Source organism: Paracoccidioides brasiliensis (genome assembly GCF_000150735.1).
Source record: "Paracoccidioides brasiliensis Pb18 unplaced genomic scaffold supercont2.33, whole genome shotgun sequence".
Classification (NCBI taxonomy): domain Eukaryota; kingdom Fungi; phylum Ascomycota; class Eurotiomycetes; order Onygenales; family Ajellomycetaceae; genus Paracoccidioides; species Paracoccidioides brasiliensis.
Genome location: NW_011371390.1, coordinates 1 through 24195, shown reverse-complemented (window position 1 = coordinate 24195; position 24195 = coordinate 1). Strand labels below are relative to the sequence as shown.

Here is a 24195-nt window from a genome sequence, read left to right as displayed (position 1 = left end):
GCTGATGATGAGAGAATGAAGCAGAGACAAGCTCAACTACTTAAGTTTAATGTACTAGCATCTGAAATGAAATTAATAGTGACTGCTGCTAGTGTAGAACCTGAGATGTCTCTTCAAGCTCAGTGAAATGAGATCTGCAAAAATGACAAAATTCTGCAGTATCTGAAGTAAACTCTTCATGAGAAAAGATTCAGATTTTCTTCTGAACTCAGCATTAAGACCTCTGTTTCTGAGTGCTCTTTAAACAAGAACAGAGAGCTTCTCTTTCAAGATCATAAGTGAGTACCAGACTTCAAACCTCTTTAAACTAGGTTAGTGCATGAGGCTCATGACTCATCTCTTACCAGTCATCCTGGGTGAGAGCAAACAGCAGAAGTTCTAAGATGTGAATTCTACTGACCAGACTATGCTGCTGATGTGAGAAGAATGATAAGAAACTGTCATCTTTGCAGATCAAACACTGTATGAAAAGATCAACATCAGAGACTGCTTAAGCCTCTTCTCATTTCTGAACACATATAGCAGGAGCTTTTTATGAACTTTATTATGAACTTATCAAGCTCTAAAGAATATATGAACATCATGATTATAATAGACAGACTGATCAAGAACATTATATTAAAAGCAGTTAAGAAAACTGATGCAGAGATAGTGACTAGAGTGTTTCTTCACAATATCATCTCTCAACATGGCATCTCTAAAGTGGTAGTGTCAGATTGAGAATTGACTTTCACAAGCATATTTTGAACTCAAATGTGTGAGAAATTAGACATTAAGAGATGACTCTTCACAGTCTATCACTCAGAGACTGACAGAGCTACAGAGTGAATGAATCAGACTTTGAAAATCTACCTATACAAGTACATTAGCTTTCAACAGAATGACTGGTATGAATGACTTCCTCTAGCAGAGCTGGTCATCAATAATAGAGATACTGCCTCAATGGGCATGAGCTTATTCTTTTTAATACATCTTTTCCACATCTTCTTTATTGATATAGCTGATGCACCTCTCATTGAAATATCATATAATCTCATTGAGTTTGCAGATGATTATATGAGGAAGGTCTGTGAAGTGTTGAAGTGAGCTTAAGTAAAAATGATGAATGCTCAGCAATCTCAAGAGAAATATATGAATAGATGAAGAGACTCAGCTTCAACCTTTCAATTTGAAGATAAGATCTGGTTGAGCTTAGAGAACATGAGAACTAATCATCTGTGCAAGAAGCTGGACACAAAATATAATCAATATACTGTGCTAGAAAAGATAGAATCTCATGCTTACTGATTGAATGTCTCATCTGACATTCATAATATCTTTAATGTAAAGCTTTTACATGCTGCATTGATGAATTCTCTGCCTACTGATTGAATATCTCATCTGACATTCACAATATCTTTAATGTAAAGCTTCTACATGCTGTAGTGATGAATTTTCTGTCTAATCAGAGACAAACTGACTTACAGCCATCTGCTATAGAGATTTTGAAAGAATCTGAGTTTGAGATTGAGGAAATTCAAAGTGAATAAACCTATCAGAGAAAAAAGCAATATCTTGTTAAATGAGTAGATTGAGCTGAGTGTATGTGAAATGACACAAGTCTCCTACAAGAAGTGAAGGCCTTGAATGCTTGAGAGGCCTCTCAGCAGATAAAATTATATGTAAAGAAGGCTTTAAATAGTTGTAAAGACTCATAACAAAAAGAGAGAAGAGAGATATTATAAAAGATTGAACCTTTAGATTCACTCTGACTGACAGACTCAGCCTAGTCATCATTTACATGTGTGCATATGATCATGCTATGTGAGCTTGCTTAAGCTTGAGTTCTGATCTCATTCTTTTCTTCCCTTTCTCAAGCAATTCATCCTTGTTATATAGGAGGACTAGTCTCTAATTCTTAGAGCTTAACTCTTTACAATTTTTTATTTATTAATAAATATCTTACATTTTTATTCTTATATCTATAAATACTTTACATCTTAAACTCTATATCAATAAATACTTTATAATTTTATAAAAATTCTAATATCTTCTAAAGATGCTAAGATTAATATTTAAGAAAAGAGAAAATAATTATGATATTAAGATTTTTTATACTAGCTTTTTACTTTTACACTACTTACTAAAGCATTTTATAATAAATTAGTGTTTCAAAATCAATATTTTAAAATCAATACTTTATATATTTAAAATAAGTATTTTATATATTTTAGAACAATATTTTATATTATTAATTTTTTATTTTATAGAAGAGTATTATATCATTAATTTTTTATTTTCTGAAAGATTATAAATGAAATATATTGCTACTTCTTGAAGAATAAAATCAGCATTACATCACTTATTTCATGTAAAATTAGAGATAAAATCTGTTGCTATTCATTCATGTATATAAACATTTTAAATTTTTAAATTTCTTTAAAAAATTCAGTGATTAGCTACTATTTAATTCTATATCTATATTTTTATTCATTGCTATTCTCTTCTCTTCATAGCACTTACAGTGCTTATATTTCTACTCTCTTATGATATTAATTATAGTGCTTCTTATACTTTCTATTGATACTTAGTTTAATCACATCAAATGTTCTTATAAATTTAAAGTAAAGAATAATATATTAAATATATATATAGTTTTATTAATTGAGAATATTTCTTAATTTTTTAAAGTATTTATTATGAGTTCAAGCTTCTCCTCTTTCTCAAGAGAAATTAAAGTGTTTTTATTATAAATTAATGGCATAATTATGTATTGAAATGGATGAGTAGTTAAATGAGAAGATATTTTTAAATTGGTGATCTGCTTGCTTGGGAATTATGTAAACAAGCCGCAGGGCAACAGTTAATCCGCTTCTATCCCCCTCAAAGCCAAGACTAGCTAGCTATATTAGGACTAGTTCGTGTCTCCCTGAAGTGGATTACGTAATCATTCTCCTCAAATGCGCATCGCAATTCAACAGCAACAAACTTTCCCAATGCAACGACATCCGACATCACCCACCCTTTGCACATCTCTGCTCCATCAGTCTAGTTACTCAGGGACATTGCAGTTTGGCTGGGAAGATCTGTCTGACACGATTGCGGATGGCTCTTTGTTGCGCAGAATCCAAAGACTGAAACTTGGCAAACAACTTGACTTCCATCGCTCACCCTTGATTAAACTGCCTGCTTGCCGGAGTATTACGCGTGAACAACCATATTTTCAGCAGAGAGACAACAAAATAACAACAACTACAACCCATTTTGCTCAACGGTTTGGTGGAGGAGTAAATCCATTCTGGCAGAGGCACTCTCAAAAGCTGCCATTGCTCAGGTCTTCAATTTTATCTTGTGTATTACTAGCACCGTCGATGCCGTAGAGCAAGAGGCAAAACTGGTATTCCATTGCTTTCAAACAAATCAGCAATATCAACCTTCTCAACAACTGTTCAATTCACTGTAGTCTATTTTATATTTGCGCGTGTCCTTTACCACATTATGGCCGGTAAGCCTATGTATCCTGGCTGTGCGTTGTGTGTGTATTTGCTCACCATCAATTTCGGTTGATGAGCATCTGTCAGTTATGCGCACAGCTGGCAAATGTCGCTCTGTACTTTTGGACTCAAAGCTAACTCCTATGTCCTTTCAGCAGATGAACCACGACGCTCAGGCCGAGCGACAAAAGGCCAACATACCAAAAATCATGATCTCCCTGAAATGGCGCCCACGAAACGCAAGGGGAAGTCACAGGGGAAATCCCAGAAACAAACATCAAATGAGCCCGGTCCTGCCCCCAACGGAGAGGAGGATGAGATAATCCGCTGCATCTGCGGAGAATATGAAGAGGAAGAAGACGTGGAACGAGATATGATATGCTGTGACAAATGTTCAGCATGGCAACACAACGATTGCATGGGACTCACCTTTCCCAAGGGACAGGAGCCAGCAGAGTATTTCTGCGAACAATGCAAGCCGGAAAGTCATATGGTACTTTTGGAGAAGATGGCCCGTGGCGAGAAACCATGGGAGGAGGCTGCGAAGCTAAGAGCTCTAGCTGCGGAGGAGAAAAAGGCGCGAAAGAAGAAGGGTGGCAAACGAGGAAGGAAGTACGCTCGGTCTAGTGATATCAAGTCAGAAGTTTATGAGGACGCTGCGAAGAGTGCCTCCGCAACCCCAGCCAAAGAGACTCCTATTCCTGCTCCCCCCAACAGTAATCAAGCTAGCCCTCCAGCTCCCCCGCCTCCCCTGCCTCCTAGCCAGGCCCCTCCCAGCGCCCAAAAGCGCAAGTTTGATGAACAGGAAATTAGCCAACGTGATCCGGTATGTACCTATTCTGATCATGCATTGATTTACGGTATGCTAATATTGCCAATTTCAGGGACCGAAACAGAAACTTCAGCGATTGTCGACGGGTGGCCCAATCGCGGCGTCCGAGGAGAGCTCCCCGACTGTGCATCTGAAATCTAGCGCATCTAGTGCACATTTTGCTCAGGAACAGAAAGCTGGAGGTTCACCTGCTGAGGGGGTGGGAAGCCCGTCGGAGCTTCAGAGTGTACCCAGAAGGAATGTTGCAAATGCCCTAGTCAAACTCTTCGTAGAACAGGCAGCGTCGGCCCAGCAGCAAGGCACGTTTACTATGCCTCCTGGGCAGACGAAGGAAACAGTTGGTGAATCACTGGGACTCGCAATTGAACATGCCATGTATAAACATCTCAGTGGGGGAACGGGAGAACCTAGTGAAGCCTATAAGCAACAGATGCGGACCATCCTATTCAATGTAAGGAAGAATACTTCGTTACGTGATAGTCTGCTTGTAGGAAGTATTTCTCCAGACGCGCTCTCCACAATGAGCACTCATGACATGGCTAGCAAGGAGCTGCGGCAAAAGGATGATGAAATCAAACGAGAGGCTGAGCGACAGCACATTATTGTCCAAGAACAAGGCCCCCGCATCAGACGTACACATAAGGGAGAGGAGTTGATCGAAGACGATACTCAGCTTGGTGCGACAGAATCTATCTTCTCTGCTGCTCCAGCTCGTCGCGACACCTACGACGGCGAACCTCATTCCGCAACGAGCTCCATTGGAGCTCGACCAGCCAGCCCAGGTGTTGTACATCAACCTGAATTCAGGGAATACCGTGGCTCAATAGATCGTCCTGTGGGCCACCAGCGGCCTCACACGATCGATAGCTCCACTTCAGAGCAACGGCGTGCGTCCAGCGCAACCTTTAACATACAAAATGTCTGGTCCAATATCCAATCACCGGGGTCCACGCATCATGATAAGTCGTTTGCCCACGGTACGCCATTACAGCGGGGAGTCCCACCGACTCACAAGGTCCAACCTGACGCAGAAATTGATCAATTGCTCAAAGATGAAGACGTCGAGTCGCCGCCTTACTCGCCAAAGGATTTCCATGGCGATGGCGCAATTTGGCGCGGCAAAGTGTCCATGAACCCTGTTGCGGATTTTTCAGCTACTGCCAAACACGTCGCTGGAGCAGACCTGAGCGGAAAGATCCCTTGGGAGAAATTAATCCCACCCACTCTGGTGATAGATGGCCGTATTGAAACGCAGCTGGCAACAAATTACCTCTGCGGTCTCCGCTTTAGCCAGACGACAGATGTATCCGTAACGGCAATTTCGCCTCCGGTAGCATCACACGATAACGTGGAATTTCAAAAAATATTCGACTATTTCCTTCAACGCAAACGGTTCGGCGTCATTGGCAAACACCCGTTCCCCGCCGTCAAGGATACCTACATCGTCCCCATCGAAGCAGGCCACAGCAAGAAACCCGAATTCATCGAGTTGTTGGAAAACAATACCCTTGAGGACCCTACCCCTGAGCGGACACTCCTTGTTGTCTTCGTGGTCAAGACCAATAACCACTCCAGTCCGCGAGCCACGGAACCCGCCTATACCACTGCCAGCCCCCTGACGGCTACACCAAAAGGGCCTCTACAGCAATCTCAATTTATCACCACGCAGATCACGTCAAATAATATGCCAACCGTTATTGCCAACGCAGCAGCAGCCTCAGGCCCTTGCATCTCAAAGATGGACGGCGTCAGCGAACAAAAATCACAACCACATGAATATAGCCCTTCAGCTCCAGCTCCAGCTCCAGTTTCAGCCTCTGCCTCAGCCTCTCAACCATCACCACCTCCCCTTGCCCCTGAAAACCTCACCGGCAAAGCTGCCGCCGCCCAAGCGCTCGGACCATTAGCAACATCCCCAGCGGTGGAACAGCTACTGCAACAAGCGCCAAATTCAGACATGGCGCAACTCAACCTTATCGCGGGTATCCTGCACCAGAACCCCGCCGCGGCCAACGATTATCAATTGCTGGTGACAAAAATTGTCGAGAATACAAATGGGAAGGCTCAGTAACATTCATTGGGCAACTGTCACTCTTTACGCAGTATTTGTTACTTGTGTCAAATTTTCTCTCTTGTCAGCAGTTGATTTAAATTGTGCGTGTGTATGGATCAAACCAAGGTGCTTCTCAAACAATGTTTTCTTTTTAATAGTTATCTTAAAAATTGACGGGTGAAGTAACTTGCTCTTTTTATTAAATGGAGGCCCAACGCATACCTTTCTGTAATTAATTGGCCTTTTTGTTATTTTTATGACTCTTCCACTGACACGTTTGCTATTGCTTATTGGGGTTTCCACCATGCATCATTTGACTTGTTTTCATAGGATATTTTTCTTCTTTGTTACTTTCATCCTCTTTCCACCCTGGTCAGACTGACAAATTCTCGTTGGGAGTTAAAACATCAGGTGGTCATGCTCTTTACGGTGCTATTGTTTCTTCCCATCCCCTTTCTTTTCTTTTTCCAATTTATCCACCTATTTTTGCACACTTTTATTTACCCAGTTTTAGGCGTGTTTGTGCAAATTGTTATTCTGCAGTGTTCGCCATTTTCTGTCTCGTGTACATTAAATATTTACATGCGTATTTCAAAGCAGACACGTGGTACTTTTCCTCGTTCCTAAAAGCTAGATAGCTATTCTACCACAAAATGGAAGTTTTGAAAATGTCCTCGTCATTGTCGATCTGAAGAAGTCCGGGTCTTGAATCCAATTTATGTGGTGTGTGCTTGTAGAGCTGCCTTGCATCGAGAGGTAATATGTATTTACCTTGTAAATGGAAAATGTTCCGGCGCTAACGACTATAATACCCAATTCCATATAATACATATTCTGAATGGAATTAAAATATGAAAATAGGGGTGTGCTCTTTCTGATATCAACCAGACTAACCAGGGACATAAAATCTTGAGTGGCTAAAGTGTGTGGCTACGCCGGATGTTACATCATTCTGTGGGGTCCGATGGAACAAGAAAATCAATGGAGAGACATAAAATACACCGGTGGATATAAAAGCAGGATGGTATGAAATATCAATTTATCATATAAAGGACATAGGTTTTGTTGTGGGTTAAGTTAACATAGAAGCAAGTAAAGACTAGAAAATCCCTGGTCGAATACCAAAACCAAACGGTTAACGCCAGCGCTATGCAAATTTTCCTCAGTCTGATAAAGGACAAGTATGTAGCCAATATTTCTACCATCGTCCCCCATAACTCCCCCCTCCCCCTCTACCTTTGAACCCTCTATAACCACCTCCCCCGCCACCTGTCCGATACGACCCTCGGCCTCCACCAGCTCTACCCCCCCATCCACCCTCGTTATCATAATCACCACGAGCAGGGGGGCCATCATCATGCCTGGAAGGTGGAAGTCCTTTCAACTCCTTCTGCAAGACATTATAAGTCTCGCGCATCTTCGCATAGCCCAAGTGCATCTTGCCAAAGAAGTGATCTGCCAGACGGCGATCGTTATCTAAACGACTGAGATATGCGCCACACACATCGCATACCTGTAACTTTTGATGGCCTGAAGGTCCAGAGGTGTCAGAAAGGGTTTTGAGTTCACGCTCGCAAGATTCCTTATGGTGTTTTGCCGTGCGGACTTTGTGGAACTCGTTCAGGGCAGTGGAGACGGAGCCCATTTCACTGAGAATAGAGACTTCGAGAAGGCCGTTGTTTATGGATTTGGAGAGGTCGGATATTTGTTTTAGCTGGATGCGAAGGTGTTAGTTTGAGTTTTACGAATGAGTGGAGAGCTATCTCTAGGTAGGAGGAGGTATCGCGAAAAGAGGTATGGAAGGAGAATAAGGGAATGTTGATATACCAAACTGTTTGTCTGACGTATTTCATCTGGCGTCTTCTCTAACCGTCGCTGCGCCGAGTCTATCCTCCGATTACAGTCATCGATATATTTCTGCATGTCGCGTAGGTAATCGTACTCGAAGCCCCATTTTGCTTTTTCATACACTGATGCAGCCTCATACTCTGCTTTCAGTCCCTCACTGTGTACTTTCGGACACGGGCCCAGGTCTTGTTTGGTATTTGTAAAAAGGTCGTGAGGGCATGTGCCGACGAGGTAGGAGCGGCAAACTTTCGGGTCAGTTATTACCACTTGAGAATTGCGCGAACTGCCAAAACCCATCATCTGCTCCGCTATATGAATTGGTTAGTCATCCTCATGTATAGTTATACAGCAAAGAAGGACAGTGGAAGAACATACCGCCCATCAACTGCTCCAGCAGCTTCCTCTGCTCCGCCGCCATGGTAAAAAATGGGTTGGTTTTTCCGCCTAAACCAGCGTAGTGAAATTTTGTTCACGGTAAACAATAGAATATCTGACACAAGGGGTAGGCAATTAGCATGGAAGGTTTCTGGTGTTAAAATACTCCCTAGGGTTCAATTCTTCTATTGTGTTCTCATGATTAATTATTGTGAAGGAACATGGAATAACAATCAACGTCTTGGTTACCCATCGCGCTAGCAACAGCCGATATTAGCGCAACCTTAAAATTTAATCGCGATCACATGATATCCATCAGGCATTCCATCCTCTGCACTTGAGTAGAGACACGACTAGAATCACCCGCAAAATTTGTGTTGTCGGTCTGTTGCAACATGACGGCATGATTTCCAATTCCTTCCTTTTCCTTAGCATCGTCCTTGCATCGCTGTTGCCAGCTGCTTCCGCTGTATCGGAGTACCATGAACAATTAGTCCTACGACCTCTACCTCCGTCCTCTCTTTTAGCATCGTTTAACTTTCGCAGCAATACGTCAATAGAAGCCTTCGAGCATCAGAATTTCCGCTATTTCCCAAGATCATTAGGCCAGATACTCCAGCATGCGAGCACGAATGAGCTACATTTGAGATTCACGACAGGGCGATGGGATGCAGAGAGTTGGGGCGAGCGTCCGTGGCAGGGCTTTAAAGAAGGCGGCACTGGTGTCGAATTGTGGGCATGGATAGATGCGGATACCGATGTTGCGTGAGTTTTAAGGATAATCCGTGGCGAAGTCGTCAGCACATAAACTAGTAATAATTTATAATATAACCAGAGCGTATGCCAAATGGGTTACTCTTACCCAATCCCTTTCCGGACTATTTTGCGCGTCCTTGAACTTCATTGATTCCACTCGAACGACTCGACCTGTAGTGACGTTTGAGCCCGTGGGAAACCACTCATCGGGACATCTACATCTGCTACATGGAACACTACCAGGAGAGGTGGTGTGCACGGAGAACCTGACACCATTCTTGAAACTTCTGCCCTGCAAAGGGAAAGCGGGCATAGCTAGCCTTCTTGATGGCCATAGGCTGTTTGATGCCTCTTGGCAAAGCATGGCAATTGATGTCCGACCCACTTGTCCTGAGGATGCAGATAGGTGCCATGTTGAGATAGAGCAGACCGTAGATATGGTGTTAGACGTGGAAAGATCGAAAAGACCCAGAGGTGAGTGCTCACTTTTACCCTCAACCGAACCAGCTTTTTTGATTACGTTAATATATACGTGCATATCAAAGATAATCCTATTCCACGTCCTGTCCCTGTTGAGCAATTAGTTTGCGATGAATCCAAACCATATAACTCTCATGACACTTGCTACCCGGTTGGCAACAGCGCAAATCAAGGCTGGCGACTATCAGAAGTCTTTGGACGTAACATGCCGGGTGCATGCCCACTTACAGAAGAAGAAGAAAAGAAAAGAAAAGACGTGTGTATCAAGATCCCGAACGATAGGGAGGTATTAGTAACTGCGGGGGCAATCGAGAGGATGGATCCTGATGGCCTTTCCCGCTGTTACTCCCTCCTTGATGATTTTCCATTTGATCTAGTTCTACCGTCTACGTCACTAGATCCCGGAATACCCTTGGAACAACCTATTCTTCAAGCAGAAAGGACCATAATAGGCCACGGGCAAGAAAGAGGTGGCATGCGATCAATCTTAACCAACCCCTCCAAAACCAATCCTGTCGAGTTCATCTATTTCGAGACTCTTCCCTGGTTCATGCGCCCATATGTACATACCCTACAACCTAAAGTGACCAGCCAAAATGGGACGGTCATCCAGATCCCACCCTCAGAGATAATCAAAGAAATCTTCTACCGCCCGGCCCTCGATCGGGAGCGCGGCACGCAACTAGAACTCATTCTCTCAGTGCCGCCCACCTCAACTGTAACGTTGACGTACGACTTCGAAAAGGCCATCCTCCGCTATACTGAATACCCACCTGACGCCAACCGAGGATTCAACGTAGCTCCGGCAGTTATCAGATTGCTTGGGACTAGCGACAATGATAAGAACCAGACAAAGGAAAATTACTCACAGCCACCAATATACCTGCGCACCACCGGCCTGCTCTTGCCTCTCCCTACCCCCGATTTCAGCATGCCGTACAACGTGATCATATTGACGAGTTCGGTCATGGCGCTGGCGTTCGGGAGCATTTTCAATGTTCTTGTTCGTCGCCTTGTTGCTGCCGAGGAGGCACCGGAGAGTGGGATCAAAGCGAAGATTTTGGGCAGGGTCGTTGCCGTAAGGGATAAGTTGAAGGGGAAGGCCGATAAGACGGAGTAAAGTGAATCTTGTGGTTTGAGAGGTGTTGTCGAATAGCAATGTATGGTCCTTTTTGTTGTATGTTGTGTGCACTTGTTCTCTCTCCTTGGCTTTTCAACTTGTTGGGCTTTTCTTCGGCTTTTTTTGGGGGGGGCGATATCGGAACGTTGTTATATATATATCTTGTGCATTAGCTGCCACGTTTTTATATTCCAGTAGCTAGATATCGACTGTATCCATGGATACACAGGGCATATTATTGTTGCGAGGATTAAGATTCCTGGCATTTCTCTATCCAGAAGAACACATTAAGAGAAGAGTAAAGCATCGCAATGGACGTCTCTCCTTTGTCTTCGGAACCTGAATGCTCAGAGAATGGACATTACGGCCAGCAACATACAAACAGCAAGTTCAAACATACAGAAAAGAAGTTAATAAGAATCATTGACTATATTCTCGGTATATGCGAACTGCCCGCAAGCTGTGACCGGTTTATAACCAACAGAATGGTATCAAACGAAATAAAATATAAAAATAAAAGCTTGCATCTTGGGATGGGTGAATTGCGATCGTTATTGAAGGCCCTCCCGATTTTATCAACCAACTCAAGGAGGAATGAATGTTACATAGGTTTAAACTGACAAAATCCCCTGAATCAATGAAAATACGTGAAGTTGAAGAACAATAATCCAACCAGTAGCAGATCCAATTGTGCTTCCTGCCATTGGACAGCTGCAGAAGGAATCGGGAATGCGGTACGGGGTAACATCCATCACGAAACCAACAATCAAACGTACAAAAAGAAACAGCCAGACAATCAACTAAAATTCACCCTCATGAAACACTCTCAGCTTTTTTCTCCGACGTCGTCGACAACGCCACCTGCAAACGACTGCTGTTGCTGTTGCTATTCCTGTGATTGTGCCTGTGCCTGGCTCATCTCCACCTGCTCCGCCCACGACCCCAGCGGTGACATCGGGGTACTGTCCCCATTATTATTACCGCTACCTGAGCCAGAGGCAGAGCCAGATCGATTCTCATTCTCATCCCGCTTTCCATTCCCACCAACCGAAGGTGGTAGCGCGGGGAACTCATCTTCTGCACCAACCCGAGGAGGGAGGGGATTACGGGTAGAAGATACAGCTTCAGTACTACATGGCTGTCTGACAAAATAATTTCCACGACCCTTCCCGCCGCGTCCACGACGAGTGTTCCCCCTACCTCCTCCCCTGCCACGGAAATATCCACTACCATCAGGATCTGGGAAGGCCTCTTCCAAATGACCCCGAGCTACATCCGTTGTAGTAGGAGAAGCACCATCATACGAAAGCCCACTATGTGCATCACGCCGATACAACCTGACACCGCCACTACCACCACGGCCACGCGCCATTAATGCCGATACTGCGAATGCCTCCGCAGACTTCTCAGAATCCCACTCACGCCTCGTCTGCGTATCGAGTTTCCGCTGACGATTCCGTTCGCGCTCGCCATTCATTGCGCGGCGATTCTGCATCTCCTCCCGACGCTTTTCAGCGGCGATTCGTTCGCGTTCGAGGAAGGAGGCTTCGTCGGCTTCTGCGCGAGCATGGGCGGCGGCGCGCTCTGCGGATTTGATTTTGGCTGCTTTCATGCGTTCGGTGAGTTCGTCTTCGGTTAGTTTCGGCTGTGGGTGGTTTGGAGCGTTAGCGGGAGAGAAACAGGTTCAGGACACATATATGTATTGATGTGTTCGTCTCTGGACGGGTGATTGGGCTTCCACGGACCTTCTTCACACCACCTGTACCACTCCTATCCCCTTTGACTGCAAAAGTCCTGGATGCAGGTGCAGGTGTTTTCTGCTCTTTTATTTTCTTATCTTCATCATCGCCTCCATCCCTTTCATCTGCATCGCCATGCGCCGCTGCTCTTTCAGTCTGCTCATCCTTTTCAGTGACCGGTTCGGCTGCCTCCACCTCAGCAGCAGCAGGGGCGTGCGCGGGAAAATCACTTTTCTCTTCCGTCGGCTGTGATCTTGCCCTCCTCCCATCACGTCCATTACCACAACTCCCGCCACTTCTTCCCCTTCCCCGCGCTTTCTCCCCATACCCGCGCTTATTACCACGATTTTTACTATGGCTCCCATCCCTACTAGTCCTCGCACCGCTTCTTTCCTTAAGTTCACCACACAGCTGGTGTTCTGTGGGGGCCGGCGATTGGTGGTTCAATTGCTGCTGATGTCTCTGTAGCGATTGAGAAGTAAGTGGTTGTGGGGGGTCGGGGATTAATAACGGTTGTGTATCTAGGACAGGTTGGGGTGTTGTTGTAGGCTGTAGCTCAAACTGTAGCTCAAACTGTTGTTGTTCGTCGTGGTATTCGATTTCAACTTCGTGGGATGGAATTGGTATGATTTCATCGTCGAAGAGGTCGTCGACGCCGCGGGTTTGGGCGAATTCGTCCATCGTATGGTATGAGATCGGTGGGGCAAGATTTGGGATGGTTTGGTTGATTGTAGGTATTTTGACTTGTCGTTTGGTAAGCCACGAAATAAGAGAGAGGAATTGGTATATTTGGGAATGGGATTATGGCCAGTTATCTTTATGCCGCCTATGGACGGTATAGTTTGCGTGGAGTTGGTTGGGCGAGTGGTTGTAGAACGAGTGACAGGCGTGATGAAGTCCGTGTCTGGCTATCAAAGTCACGGACAAACACGTAGACAACTGGTAATCCACTTATGTAGTCCCTATACTCTGTAATCCGGCACAATCTTGAAGTTGAGAGAGAACCTATTCCAGGCGGTGCGCAAGTAATGCGTCGTGACCAAAGGCGGATCGCTACCCTTCTTTCTTCAGTTAATTAGTTATAGTTATGGACAGAGTAAGTCCCAGACATATCGTACAAGCCAAAGAGGACAAGACATGAAAATATACCGGCTTCGTTCGCTAGAAAGATAGTAAAAACAGCGCAGATGAGGGAGTAGAAACTTACTGTTAAAACACTCGGTGTCTTTGAGGTCGTTGAATGTTCTGACGCATCAGGATGTTTTCGTCTGCGGGGTCTTGAACGGTTATCTATTCTGCCATCATTCACCGCACTGCATAATCCAAAAGGAACGATACCAAGACAGGCTCGGTCATGTGACATCGGGCATTCTATTATAGACTCTATACACGGTAGGCGGGTTCACTTGCGTGGCGGACGCCCGGGGCAGCGGCTAGATACGCCGCCAGGGTTCAACACATTCTCGGACACATTATCGGTTGTTAAAGGGGTAAAAGGGGAGGTGAAGCAACCAGCCTCGGATGACGGTGACAAGGAGAAAAAGGATGAAAAGAGAACAAGTGGCATGGACTACCTGAAGCTACCTATAGCCTACTGGACTGACTGGTCGACTGACTACAATTGATTGATAGATAGGAAGAGAAGTCCAGGAAAAATGAAAGAGAAAAGCCATGGGAAAAGAACATGAAGTAAAAAACCATTACCTATTAGAACTGCTTGGTTATTCCCACATTCCCCGGCCCTCTTTCACAAGGAACTTTAAAAAGACATAAAAGTTAAGAGAAAAAAGGAACCTGTAACGCCGATATGATCTGACCCAAGTGAAATGTAGAGAGAAAAAAGGTAAGAGCAAAAGAAGCCTCAGCTCTTCCATCTAACCATCACATGCCCAATCTCAAAATCTCTGTTTCGTAGTCAAATAATACCCATCGCTATCGTTATTTGAACAATTCCTTTCTTGCTCCTGTGAGCTATTTCCCAGGTAAATTTGGGAAGACTGGATCTAGCTATATATATTAACACTAATTACCCAGCTCCCTTTTGACCATCACATTCATCCTTAGCCATCATCCACTTGTCTCGGTTTTCCTGTAAACTACATCTTGCATGTTAAAAAAGAAGAAAAAGAAAGAAAGAGCAAAATAAAAGACATGAGGATTGTTGTGGAAAGTCCGATAGCAGATAAACAAGAAAGGAAAAGAAGTAAAATGATCGAACCAGTCTTTTAAAAACAGTTTAGAATCAAGTCCCTGCATGCATGCATAAATAGCGAAAACGCAAAGATGGGGGAAGGTAAAAAGAATATGGGGCCCTCTTTGTCAATATGAAATAAAGAGGGAATAATGCATGGGTGAAAGAAAAGAATAATAGTGTGATGGAATAAATGAGACATGAGACAAAACAAGATTTGGACCGATAAAGCTTTGAACCTAGTCCACTCAATTCGCAGTGCAGAGGGATAGATGGATGTTGTTGTTGTTGTTGTTGTTGTTGTTGTTGTTGTTGTTGTTGTTGTTGTTGTTGTTGGGAGAAGAGAGGAGTGGGGGGTCACAGAGCAGAGCAAGGCGAACACAAGGCAAACAGAATAGACATGTAAGAGATGCTGCTATGTGCTGCACCACGTGTGGAATTGAGGACTAAGAGAGATGAAACGCCCCCTGGCCCTCATGGATGGCAACATTGAGTCGCTTACGAAGGATATCAATGTTCGAATAATCGGGCAGTTTCAGATAATTCACGCACGTCATGACGCTGGGGAGGTAATCATCCGGCAGATACGGTGGGTCGCTGGGACGGCAGACGACGGTGAACATGGGTGTTAGGCTCTTGAAACCTGCAAAGGAAAGTTGATTAGCACGCAGTCACTATGCATATATGTTGTCGGTTGGGAGGAATAATGTATTTTGCGTGTGGGATGTGGCATAATGTGGTGTGGTGCGATGCGACTTACCCCCAATTGGCAGCTTGGGACTCCCAGTAACAAACTGTAAAAAGTCCCGACGCTCCTGCTTCGTAAATTCACTCATGACCTGCAGCAAGTTGCGTACGCTGCGACTATCCATGTTGAAGCCGTGGTCCGCTTTCATCGAGTCCATCAAAGCTACAAGGAAGACAGTTAAGTTAGCAGAGAACATGGAAGAGTAATAAGGGTATGCGATAAGCAATGACATACTCTCAATCGACCAATCCTCCTCAACCTGCCCAAACAGCATGACAAGCTCATCCGGCGTAAACGACTGCAAAGATGAGTATGGGAACACCTGCGAGAACCCAATTCGGAACGCTTCGATCTGAGCCTGCACGCCACTGCCCAGCGTCATATCAATAACCTTATCAACGTACGTGCCCACATTATCCATCGTCACAGCAATAGAGGAGCCATGCGGTATCAGCTGGATGTTGGGATATCCAGGCAACGTAAAGTCCAATCCCAAATCTTCCACCCGGAGGCCGTCAATGGTGAATTCTTCCAACGCAACAGCCTTCTCTTCATCACTGAGGGCATCCTCGCTATTAATGGCTGTCTGGGCCGTGGCGAAGTGCTTCACGACCATGAGTGATTTGGCAAGGTCCGGATCGACGGCTTTAATCGTCGCGATTGTCGGGGTGATAGTTGTCGAGGGGGAAGCGCTGTTCATACCGAGGCGGAAGAAGGTGGGGTTAAATGCGATATCGATAATTCTAGAATCCAACATGGAACGCGCAACGAATTTGCCCAACGCCCTGAAGTATTGGAGTTGTTTTTTACCCACCTCCGACGAAATCTGTTCACGACTCATGGGCGCCGGGAACAGGCCCAGTCTACTGAAGACATACTCGTCGAGCTGGTTGGAATCATGTTCCCTCCAGAGTTTGAGCTTCTTCTTGGAAAACTCCTTAGACACCGTCGAATAGAATTCCAGCGTCGGACCGAGACCCGTGCCTACTTCCTCGAAGTACTCGACCTCAAGCACGCTGGGGGACGACCCATACAATTCCATAACCTTCATGGCGGAATCCAAGATGCGTGAGCGAGAGATACGGACCTTCTGTCGCTGCAGTCGCCCCGTAAACGGACGGTCATCACGACGCTGGTCGCGTCGGCTTTCATCGGACTGCACACCTTGCCAACGAGTCATGGCGCGAGCATAACCAAACGATGTCGACTGCAGGAACAAGTGCCGCGTCTCAAAGGGGAATAAGAATGGGAAATAGCGCGCCAGATCTTCACTCCAGCTCGGCAGACAGCTGCTCGCTACAATCAATGGTTCTTCAAGTTGCCGATTCAGTTTTGCGGTTAGTTTTGTATTGATGAATTGTGCGAGTGGCTCCTTGACAACTCTATTCTGATGGCGGCTTTCGGCTAAGATGTCATCAAGCTGTGCGTTAATTCTATGCAAGACTCCTAGGAGTTTGAGGATGGAGGCTGTTGTTGGATTCTTGCTTAGAGACTCCGGCATTCCCGTGGAATCCGTTTGGGAAGGAGTGCTAGAAGTCAGATTTACTGTGGGTGGTTCGGGTGGTGCGGGTCCCTGGACGCGTTTGTACTTGATCGTGTGAACGGCAGACCACACATTGCGGGACAAGGTATCACTCAGATGTTCCCGATTATGGTGAATGGCGCGATATACGGTTGTGTCATTGGAGATGGGTTTGTCATCCACGCGGAACTCAATGTGCCATTCCTGAGGGATCGAATTGATTGCTGCAGCGTAAGAAAACGGACGTCCAGCAAATGCTAACGAGTCACCTAGAGGCTGGCCAGAAGACGGCACAGAAGACGAAGGTCTTCCCGCTGGCGTTGATTGCTGTGGTGTCACCACCCGAGTCCCATCATCTTGACGCGCAGTGATTCTCCCTGTCGAGGCAACCTCCAAGTTAACAGCAGAAGGATCCGTAACTTCATCAGATATATCATCTTCAAGGTCATCAACAATAGCATCCAGCGCATCCTCGTCCTCTTCCTCTCCGTCACCGTCGTCACTAAGCTGTCTCTCATCAGCGCATTCCAAGGGCTCATCCGCTCCATCAGGTCCGTCATCATCAGGCGGAGCTGGTTGATGTCGGTTCGGACGTCGAGTTCTTAAGGACCGCTCTTGCGAAGTTCCTGATGCTGCTGTGCGTGTCGACGATCCACGCTGATTTAGGGATCTATCTGGAACTCTAGTAGTGCGGGAAGAAGTCGCCGGCTGAGGCGGCGGTAGAGGTAATGTAGGCGTCTCAATTGCTCCAGCGAGAGAGCTATCAATACCACTATCGGGAGGCTCTCGAGGTCTCGAGGAGCCAGATAGCTGAGAAAAGATAGTTTCACGATGACGGGAACCTCTGGGACGTTCGGAGAGGCTGATTCTGGGACGGAGATACTCGTCAAGCGCCTTAAAGTTAGCAATGGCATGGATAGATACCATCATATTCTTATATGGTTTAGGAATATCAGACTCCTCATCAGCTACAAGGCGAAGACGCAGCTGCTTTGTGAGCATGGATGTTGTGTTCCTATTGTCCAGAGAATTGTGGTGGACCGTGATTACTTCGAAATGCTCCGTTCGGCTGAGAAGATCATGGAGCTTATGGATCAAAACACAGAACGGAGTCGTGGCTGAGCCAGTTTTGCTGACTGTATCCGTTGAGATGTCCGATTCCATGAAAGCACGGAGAAAATCCGTTCTAGCATCCATTCCGAGCGCTATATAGGATAAACATAATTAGTTGATGAGAAGTTTACAATGCGAAATGGGATACGGGTATCCATCTTACCTTGATCTTTCTTACTAATAACATCCAGCAAAACACGAATGATACCCGAGCTAAGCAGTTCAGAACTCGTAATTCTCTCCAGCGCATCACCATCGAAGTAGGTCGCCAATTGTTGGAAAAGCGCATAGCCATCAGCGTTTTTCCCGTTCGTATAGCAGGCCTCGATATCCGACACGAGCGTCTGAAGTGACTGCGAAATCGCCAGTGCCTGATCATGCATGCCTTTCCCCTTGCTAGCATCGTAAATACGGAGAAACTCCTTAGCACTGCAGGTAACGAGATCCTGCAGGGCCGAATCCATCGCTAGAGATACAGGACCACCTGAAATCGACGAAGAGCTGTCAGACTCGGATATATCGTCGTTGTCGTCTTCCATATCCTCCTCATCGTCTTCTTCGTCCTCTTCATCTTCATCTTCATGGCTATCCTCATCACGATGCATGTCACGGTCTTTTTCTTCATCGTTCTCGTCCGAACCCACCTCGTCGCTCTTTTCTTCGGGACGTCCATTGTCAAGATCCAAATCACGCTTGGAATCCTTGCGACCGGACGCTTTAGCGGACAACGGTATATCGGCAAGCTTCGTGATTTCGGCAATAACTCCCTCACGATGGAATTGGTATTGGTAGATATTCTCAAGGCGTTCAAAGAGCAGCTCAGCGCACTGCAGAGCCAAAGCAACAAGTGACAGATGATCCTTTTGGGACAAAATTGCAGCCAAAAATGAAGCATAGGGCACGGAGCGCAAACCATCCTCAATAATTTGTGCATCCAGATTCTGGAGCATCTTCAACTGAGCCATCAGGACCTTTTGTCTAACGGACAAGTTTACAGTGCTAGAATAAGCGTCTGTCAGGGTAGGCAAGAGGATTGTAGCAAATCTTTTGATTTCCGCTTTACAGTCCTTGAGGAGCGTAACCCTTAGTTCCGCCGCTGCCTTTAACCTTGGCGCCTTAGAAACGGGGTAGATATCGCTTTCCAGACGAGCTTGCAAATGACAGTCAGGATTTGGTAGCGGTTCATTTGGAATACCAGGCAAAAGTTCGCAGATGACGTTCAGGGTCTCAAAGACCTGTTCACGCGGTCTATGGATTAGTGCTTGCATGATGTGAACGCTGTCGATTTTGATTGAGCCACCAGTATCGGAAGGGGGAGACACGCCAGTCAAGATCTGATAAAGCGTATCCACCACATTCATTTTAAGAAGCTCAACGGACAGACGTGGACTTGACTTGGCAGAGATGGCAAGTACACGGAGGAACTGAGTATGGATATGTGGGCCGATCAAATTGGTAGTGCCCGGCAAAAGCAATCGAAGAACGGCCTTCAACATGTCCGCCTCGATCAATTGTTCCAGTTTCTCTGGTTTATACTTAAAGCTTTCGACGACGCGGGAAACACATAGACATCCCTGTTCTACGACTTTTTGGTCGTTGCTAGAGAGGACATGGAGTAATGTAGGCATGACATCTTTTATGACGGGGAATGAGTCGTGAGGTAAGTTGCGGCAGCAATTGGCGGCTGTAATTACAGCTGTACGTTGGGTGCTTGTGGGGAAAAAGTCTAGGTATGTAAGACATGCAGTGAGGCCTCCTTCACGAACGATAGATGTAGGAAAATCAATGGATATCTTGGCAAGTGTCTGGATGATTGTGACAGATAATTAGTTAGAAAGATATACCTTTTGAGTCCTTGGAAACATGTTGGTCCTGGGAAGTATGGAACACATACACTCAGAGCTTGTTCAGCAAGGTCTATAAACTGTATGTCCAGCAGTTTCTGGCAAAGAATAGGCACTGCACCACCATATACAACGTTGGCAACCGAACCACGCAGCGCTTCCATCATGTTAGCAAGACAACGACATGCAAGTAGCATTATTTCCGGGTTTTCCTCTCCCGTCTCGCTTGGCTGCATCAATGTGACCAACTCTTTAACGTAAGGGTCCGGAGAGAATTGGCCCGCTAGGTTATCCTCGTTTGAAACCAGCAACAGATCGGAAAGATCCTGCAATGCGATGAGTTGGACCGACGGATCTTCTTTCATGCGTAGGTTGTTAAGAATATCACGTAGTCGAGAAGATGTGCCCGCCATCATGCCACTCAAGGCTCGAAGCGTGTTCTGCAGTCCAAGAGGACTCCGGGAACCGAACAGGCCACTCCGGAAAGGATCTCCTTCATCGTCATCCGTCAGACCAGAGGATAGATTATTTGGGGCGTCATTTGGATCATTTAGAGGAGCTGGGAGTTCCTCATCTCTCGTTGAAGTCGTCTCTTCCTGCTGATTTTCTTCAGGTTCACTCATCGTGACATCTGTCTCGAGCGTAGAATAGCGCTTTCTCTGGCGTCGTGGAGGGGATGGTGGGTTGGAAGTAGCATCTAGAAGAGGTTTTACTTAGAACAGCGAGTGGATGTATATATCATGGATAAACACTACTATACCTTGGTGGGATTTCTTGGTCCTAGTTGACCGCTGTCTCGGAGCCGTGGATGATGAAGCGGGAGTTTTCGAATTGTCATCCACGGGACGTGAAGAGGGGCTACATTGCCAAACACCAACGTCATTAGCATGTTGTCCAAATTTCAAAATATAGGTACAAACAAGAAGATCCCGTGGAAGATCCGCAATACGTACCCAGGCTGGGACATTGCCGGCTGTTGTCTCGCACCCCGTCTTTGAGACGGAGGGGCCTGATATTCAGTTGCTTGTCCCTCAAGTTTCACTCTCTTTGCTCGCCGTGGGGGTGAGACTGGGGAGCGTTGTTCAGGGTCGTTTGGCCGGCTCGAGGACCGCGTGACAGGGGTTTTTCGTTTACGGGCTTGGGGTGGCGATTGGGGGGGTTGGTTTGTATCGGATGTAGGACGAAAATTCGAAGACGAATGGGGTTCTGCCGCGAGCCTTGCAGCAGAACGAGTGATCCTGGGGGGCATTGAGAAGTTTTTAATTTCCTTGTTTTATTTAACCGCAAACCCGGAAGGAGAATCCGATGCAAAGAGAAAAACGTAGTAGATGGGGAAAATAGGAAGAAGCAGAGCCTATTATCTCTCTCGTTTTTGTTTCTTTTTTTCAGGCTCTAAAGTAGTGTTAAAAGTAAAACATAGAGTAGGAGAAAATAAAGCTTTCAAAAAGAAGAAGCAACAGTAGTTTATAGGGAGAGAGAGAAAAGAGAGGAGAAGAGTAACGAAGAGAGAATGAGAGAGATCAAGAGATGGATAGAACAAGAGAGAATTAGAGGAGGGGTTAATACCTATGAGAAGGGGGCGGGTGAGTTGAGAGAGCAGCTCCCGGAGCAAGAGGAGAGGAGGAGGAAGTGGTGGTGGTGGAGGCAGGGATAGCAGCGGCAACGGCAGAGGAGGAGGAAGTCTCCGGGGTCAGTCCAGACTGGTCAGAAGGAGTAGCAGTTCGCTTGGCCATAAGTGTGTCACAGACAGATGCCAGTCTTCAACCCGCCATCCGCAGTTTCTGAGGACCGAGGAGTGGAGGCTTAGACAACAAGCACGAGGAGGTGAGGGCGGTGGGATAGACGGATATCAGGAGGAGAAGAAAGATTGTGGAGCAGAGAGCTCGACTCTGTTATGTTAACATCTGCAAAAATGGGTAGTGAGTAAGAGGGGGAACGGAGGATAGAGGATAGAGGATGGATTATGGATGTTAGAGGTTGAAAGAGATAAGAGAGTGGTTTGCAGTTTATGGTTGTGGTTGTGGTTGTATGTGAAGGTGTATGAGGTTGTGAGGTGACGATGGGCAGAAATGACAAACAGCAAACGCCAAGCATCAGAAGAGTCTCAACACAACTCTACTCCTACCTAGGCGCTTGATATCTATAGTTATATCATAATAAAAAATGTAATGCTTTTAGATGATGAATGTGATCTTCAGAAGTTCTCATATTAAGCTTTTTATTTTCTTTTTCCTCTTTTCTTTTTTCTCTTTTTCCTCTTTTCTTATTTCTTCTTTTTCTTTTCTTTTTTTTCTTTTTTTCAAGTTAGAATGATCTGTTATCTCTTCATTCCTTCACAAATAATGAAAATCAAACTTTGCTTATTATTTCCACCAATTGTCAATGCACTTATACATAAACCTGATACAATACCCATATATGATATGATATAAAATATATTAAATCAATATATGATTACTTTGTTGAAATCACTCTTTACTTCTTTTATATATTTTTATTCATCAAAATAAAATAAATACTTTATAGAATCATGTGAATAATTAGTTCTTAATAGATAAAACAATATTTATAAAAGTATTATTTTATTTATTGCTTCAATTTTTTAACAGTACTCTATTTCATCTTTTTATATTTAAGAGTTAATGTTGATACTCTTTACAGAGTATAGTAACTGATTATATTATTTCTATAAAAATGCTTAGAAAATAAGTAATAAAGATATTTAAAAAATAAATAAAGTTAAAATATTAAAATAACTAATAATAAATAATATTAAAATTTAATTATTATTATTATTATTATTATTTATTTATTTATTTATTTATTTATTTATTTATTTATTTATTTATTTAAGATGTATTTGATTAGTGATTATAATATCTATTTAATTAAATTAAAACTTAACTATTTTACTAATTTAATTAATAAATAGTAATTAAATCATATAGTTATAAAGTTTTATTTTAAAATAATATAGTATTTAATAATTTTTTAATAAAAAATATATTTATAATTTCAATTTTAATTTAATTTTTTTATTATTTTAAATAAAATAAATATCTTAATATAATATAAAATAAACTTATATTAAAAAATCTTTTTAAAAATATTATTAAAAATATATTCTTAAAATTTTTTAAATTAAATATCAAATTTATTTAAAATTAAAATTTATTCTTCAGAAATAATTTTTATTTTCTTTATAAATTTAATTAAAAACTTTTTTTTAATTTAATATTAAATAGAAATATTATATTTAATTTATTAATTAAATATTTTTTAATTTCTTTCTTATTTTTTATTAATAAGTAATTTATTAATATATTATCTTAATTTTCAACAAGTTCTTTGAATAAAATAATTAGATTTATTATTAATTTTTTTATTAAATTTATTAATTAATTTAAATTTTTTTAATATCAATCAATCTATCAATTTCTTTACTTTTATATATAGAATATAATTATCATTTTATTATAAATGATAAGTATTAAAATCTTTACTTATGAATATTTTTTTATTTATTAATAAATTAAAAAAAGCTTTATTTACTATTTCTCTATTATTATTTTCTTATAAAGATATTCTATTATAAATATTAACTAGTTGAATAGATTTAATAAATTAATATCTTCTTAAAACTCAATTAATTAATAAAATTTTGACTCAAAAATACTCTCATTTAAAAGCTTTTATTAAAATTGATCAATCTCTTAATTTTCATATTATTTAGATCAAATTTGAAAGATTAATTGTTGAAAATATACTTTTTTCATAAAATAAATATTCAACAATATTTTTTATCATTACTTATTACTTTTAATTTAAAAAATATGAAAATTGAATGACTAAAAAATTGATTAGATTAAAATAATTTATATAGATTTCAAAAATATTTATTAAGTTATTATTAAGGAAAAATACATCTGAGCTTTTTGAAAACTTTATCAATTTTAATTTTCTTTTCACTATATTAAGTATCTTCTTATACTGTTTTTATCAAAGTTTATCTAGATATAGTAAAAAAGATATCTGTAAAATATAAAGAGTATATAGTTTAAAATCTCTGCATCTAATCTCTGTAGACTATAGACTAAAGAT

General features: G+C 43.2%; 6 protein-coding genes across 6 annotated transcripts; 2 read left to right on the top strand and 4 right to left on the bottom strand.

The window, feature by feature from the left end:
* Window positions 1-3579: 3579 nt before the first annotated feature.
* PADG_08705 (uncharacterized protein) lies at window positions 3580-6376 on the top strand (the record flags this gene model as incomplete). The annotated part of the gene is made up of 2 exons (XM_010765703.1): window positions 3580-4299; window positions 4358-6376. The coding sequence occupies 2 exons, from the start codon at window positions 3580-3582 to the stop codon at window positions 6374-6376; spliced, it is 2739 nt and encodes a 912-aa protein (XP_010764005.1).
* Window positions 6377-7556: 1180 nt separating this feature from the next.
* Window positions 7557-8624, bottom strand: PADG_08704 (uncharacterized protein; the record flags this gene model as incomplete). Its single annotated transcript, XM_010765702.1, has 3 exons — window positions 7557-8072; window positions 8186-8514; window positions 8582-8624. The coding sequence occupies 3 exons, from the start codon at window positions 8622-8624 to the stop codon at window positions 7557-7559; spliced, it is 888 nt and encodes a 295-aa protein (XP_010764004.1).
* A 360-nt stretch (window positions 8625-8984) lies between these two features.
* Window positions 8985-10937, top strand: PADG_08703 (GPI-anchor transamidase subunit GPI16; the record flags this gene model as incomplete). Its single annotated transcript, XM_010765701.1, has 3 exons — window positions 8985-9346; window positions 9417-9811; window positions 9883-10937. 3 exons carry the CDS (start codon window positions 8985-8987, stop codon window positions 10935-10937), a joined length of 1812 nt encoding a protein of 603 aa, XP_010764003.1.
* An 886-nt stretch (window positions 10938-11823) lies between these two features.
* Window positions 11824-13357, bottom strand: PADG_08702 (uncharacterized protein; the record flags this gene model as incomplete). The annotated part of the gene is made up of 2 exons (XM_010765700.1): window positions 11824-12582; window positions 12683-13357. The coding sequence occupies 2 exons, from the start codon at window positions 13355-13357 to the stop codon at window positions 11824-11826; spliced, it is 1434 nt and encodes a 477-aa protein (XP_010764002.1).
* A 145-nt stretch (window positions 13358-13502) lies between these two features.
* Window positions 13503-14039, bottom strand: PADG_12523 (uncharacterized protein; the record flags this gene model as incomplete). Its single annotated transcript, XM_010765699.1, has 2 exons — window positions 13503-13741; window positions 13826-14039. 2 exons carry the CDS (start codon window positions 14037-14039, stop codon window positions 13503-13505), a joined length of 453 nt encoding a protein of 150 aa, XP_010764001.1.
* A 1274-nt stretch (window positions 14040-15313) lies between these two features.
* PADG_08700 (uncharacterized protein) lies at window positions 15314-21343 on the bottom strand (the record flags this gene model as incomplete). The annotated part of the gene is made up of 7 exons (XM_010765698.1): window positions 15314-15510; window positions 15628-15777; window positions 15850-18342; window positions 18414-20055; window positions 20145-20791; window positions 20855-20952; window positions 21048-21343. 7 exons carry the CDS (start codon window positions 21341-21343, stop codon window positions 15314-15316), a joined length of 5523 nt encoding a protein of 1840 aa, XP_010764000.1.
* Between the last annotated feature and the right edge of the window lie 2852 nt (window positions 21344-24195).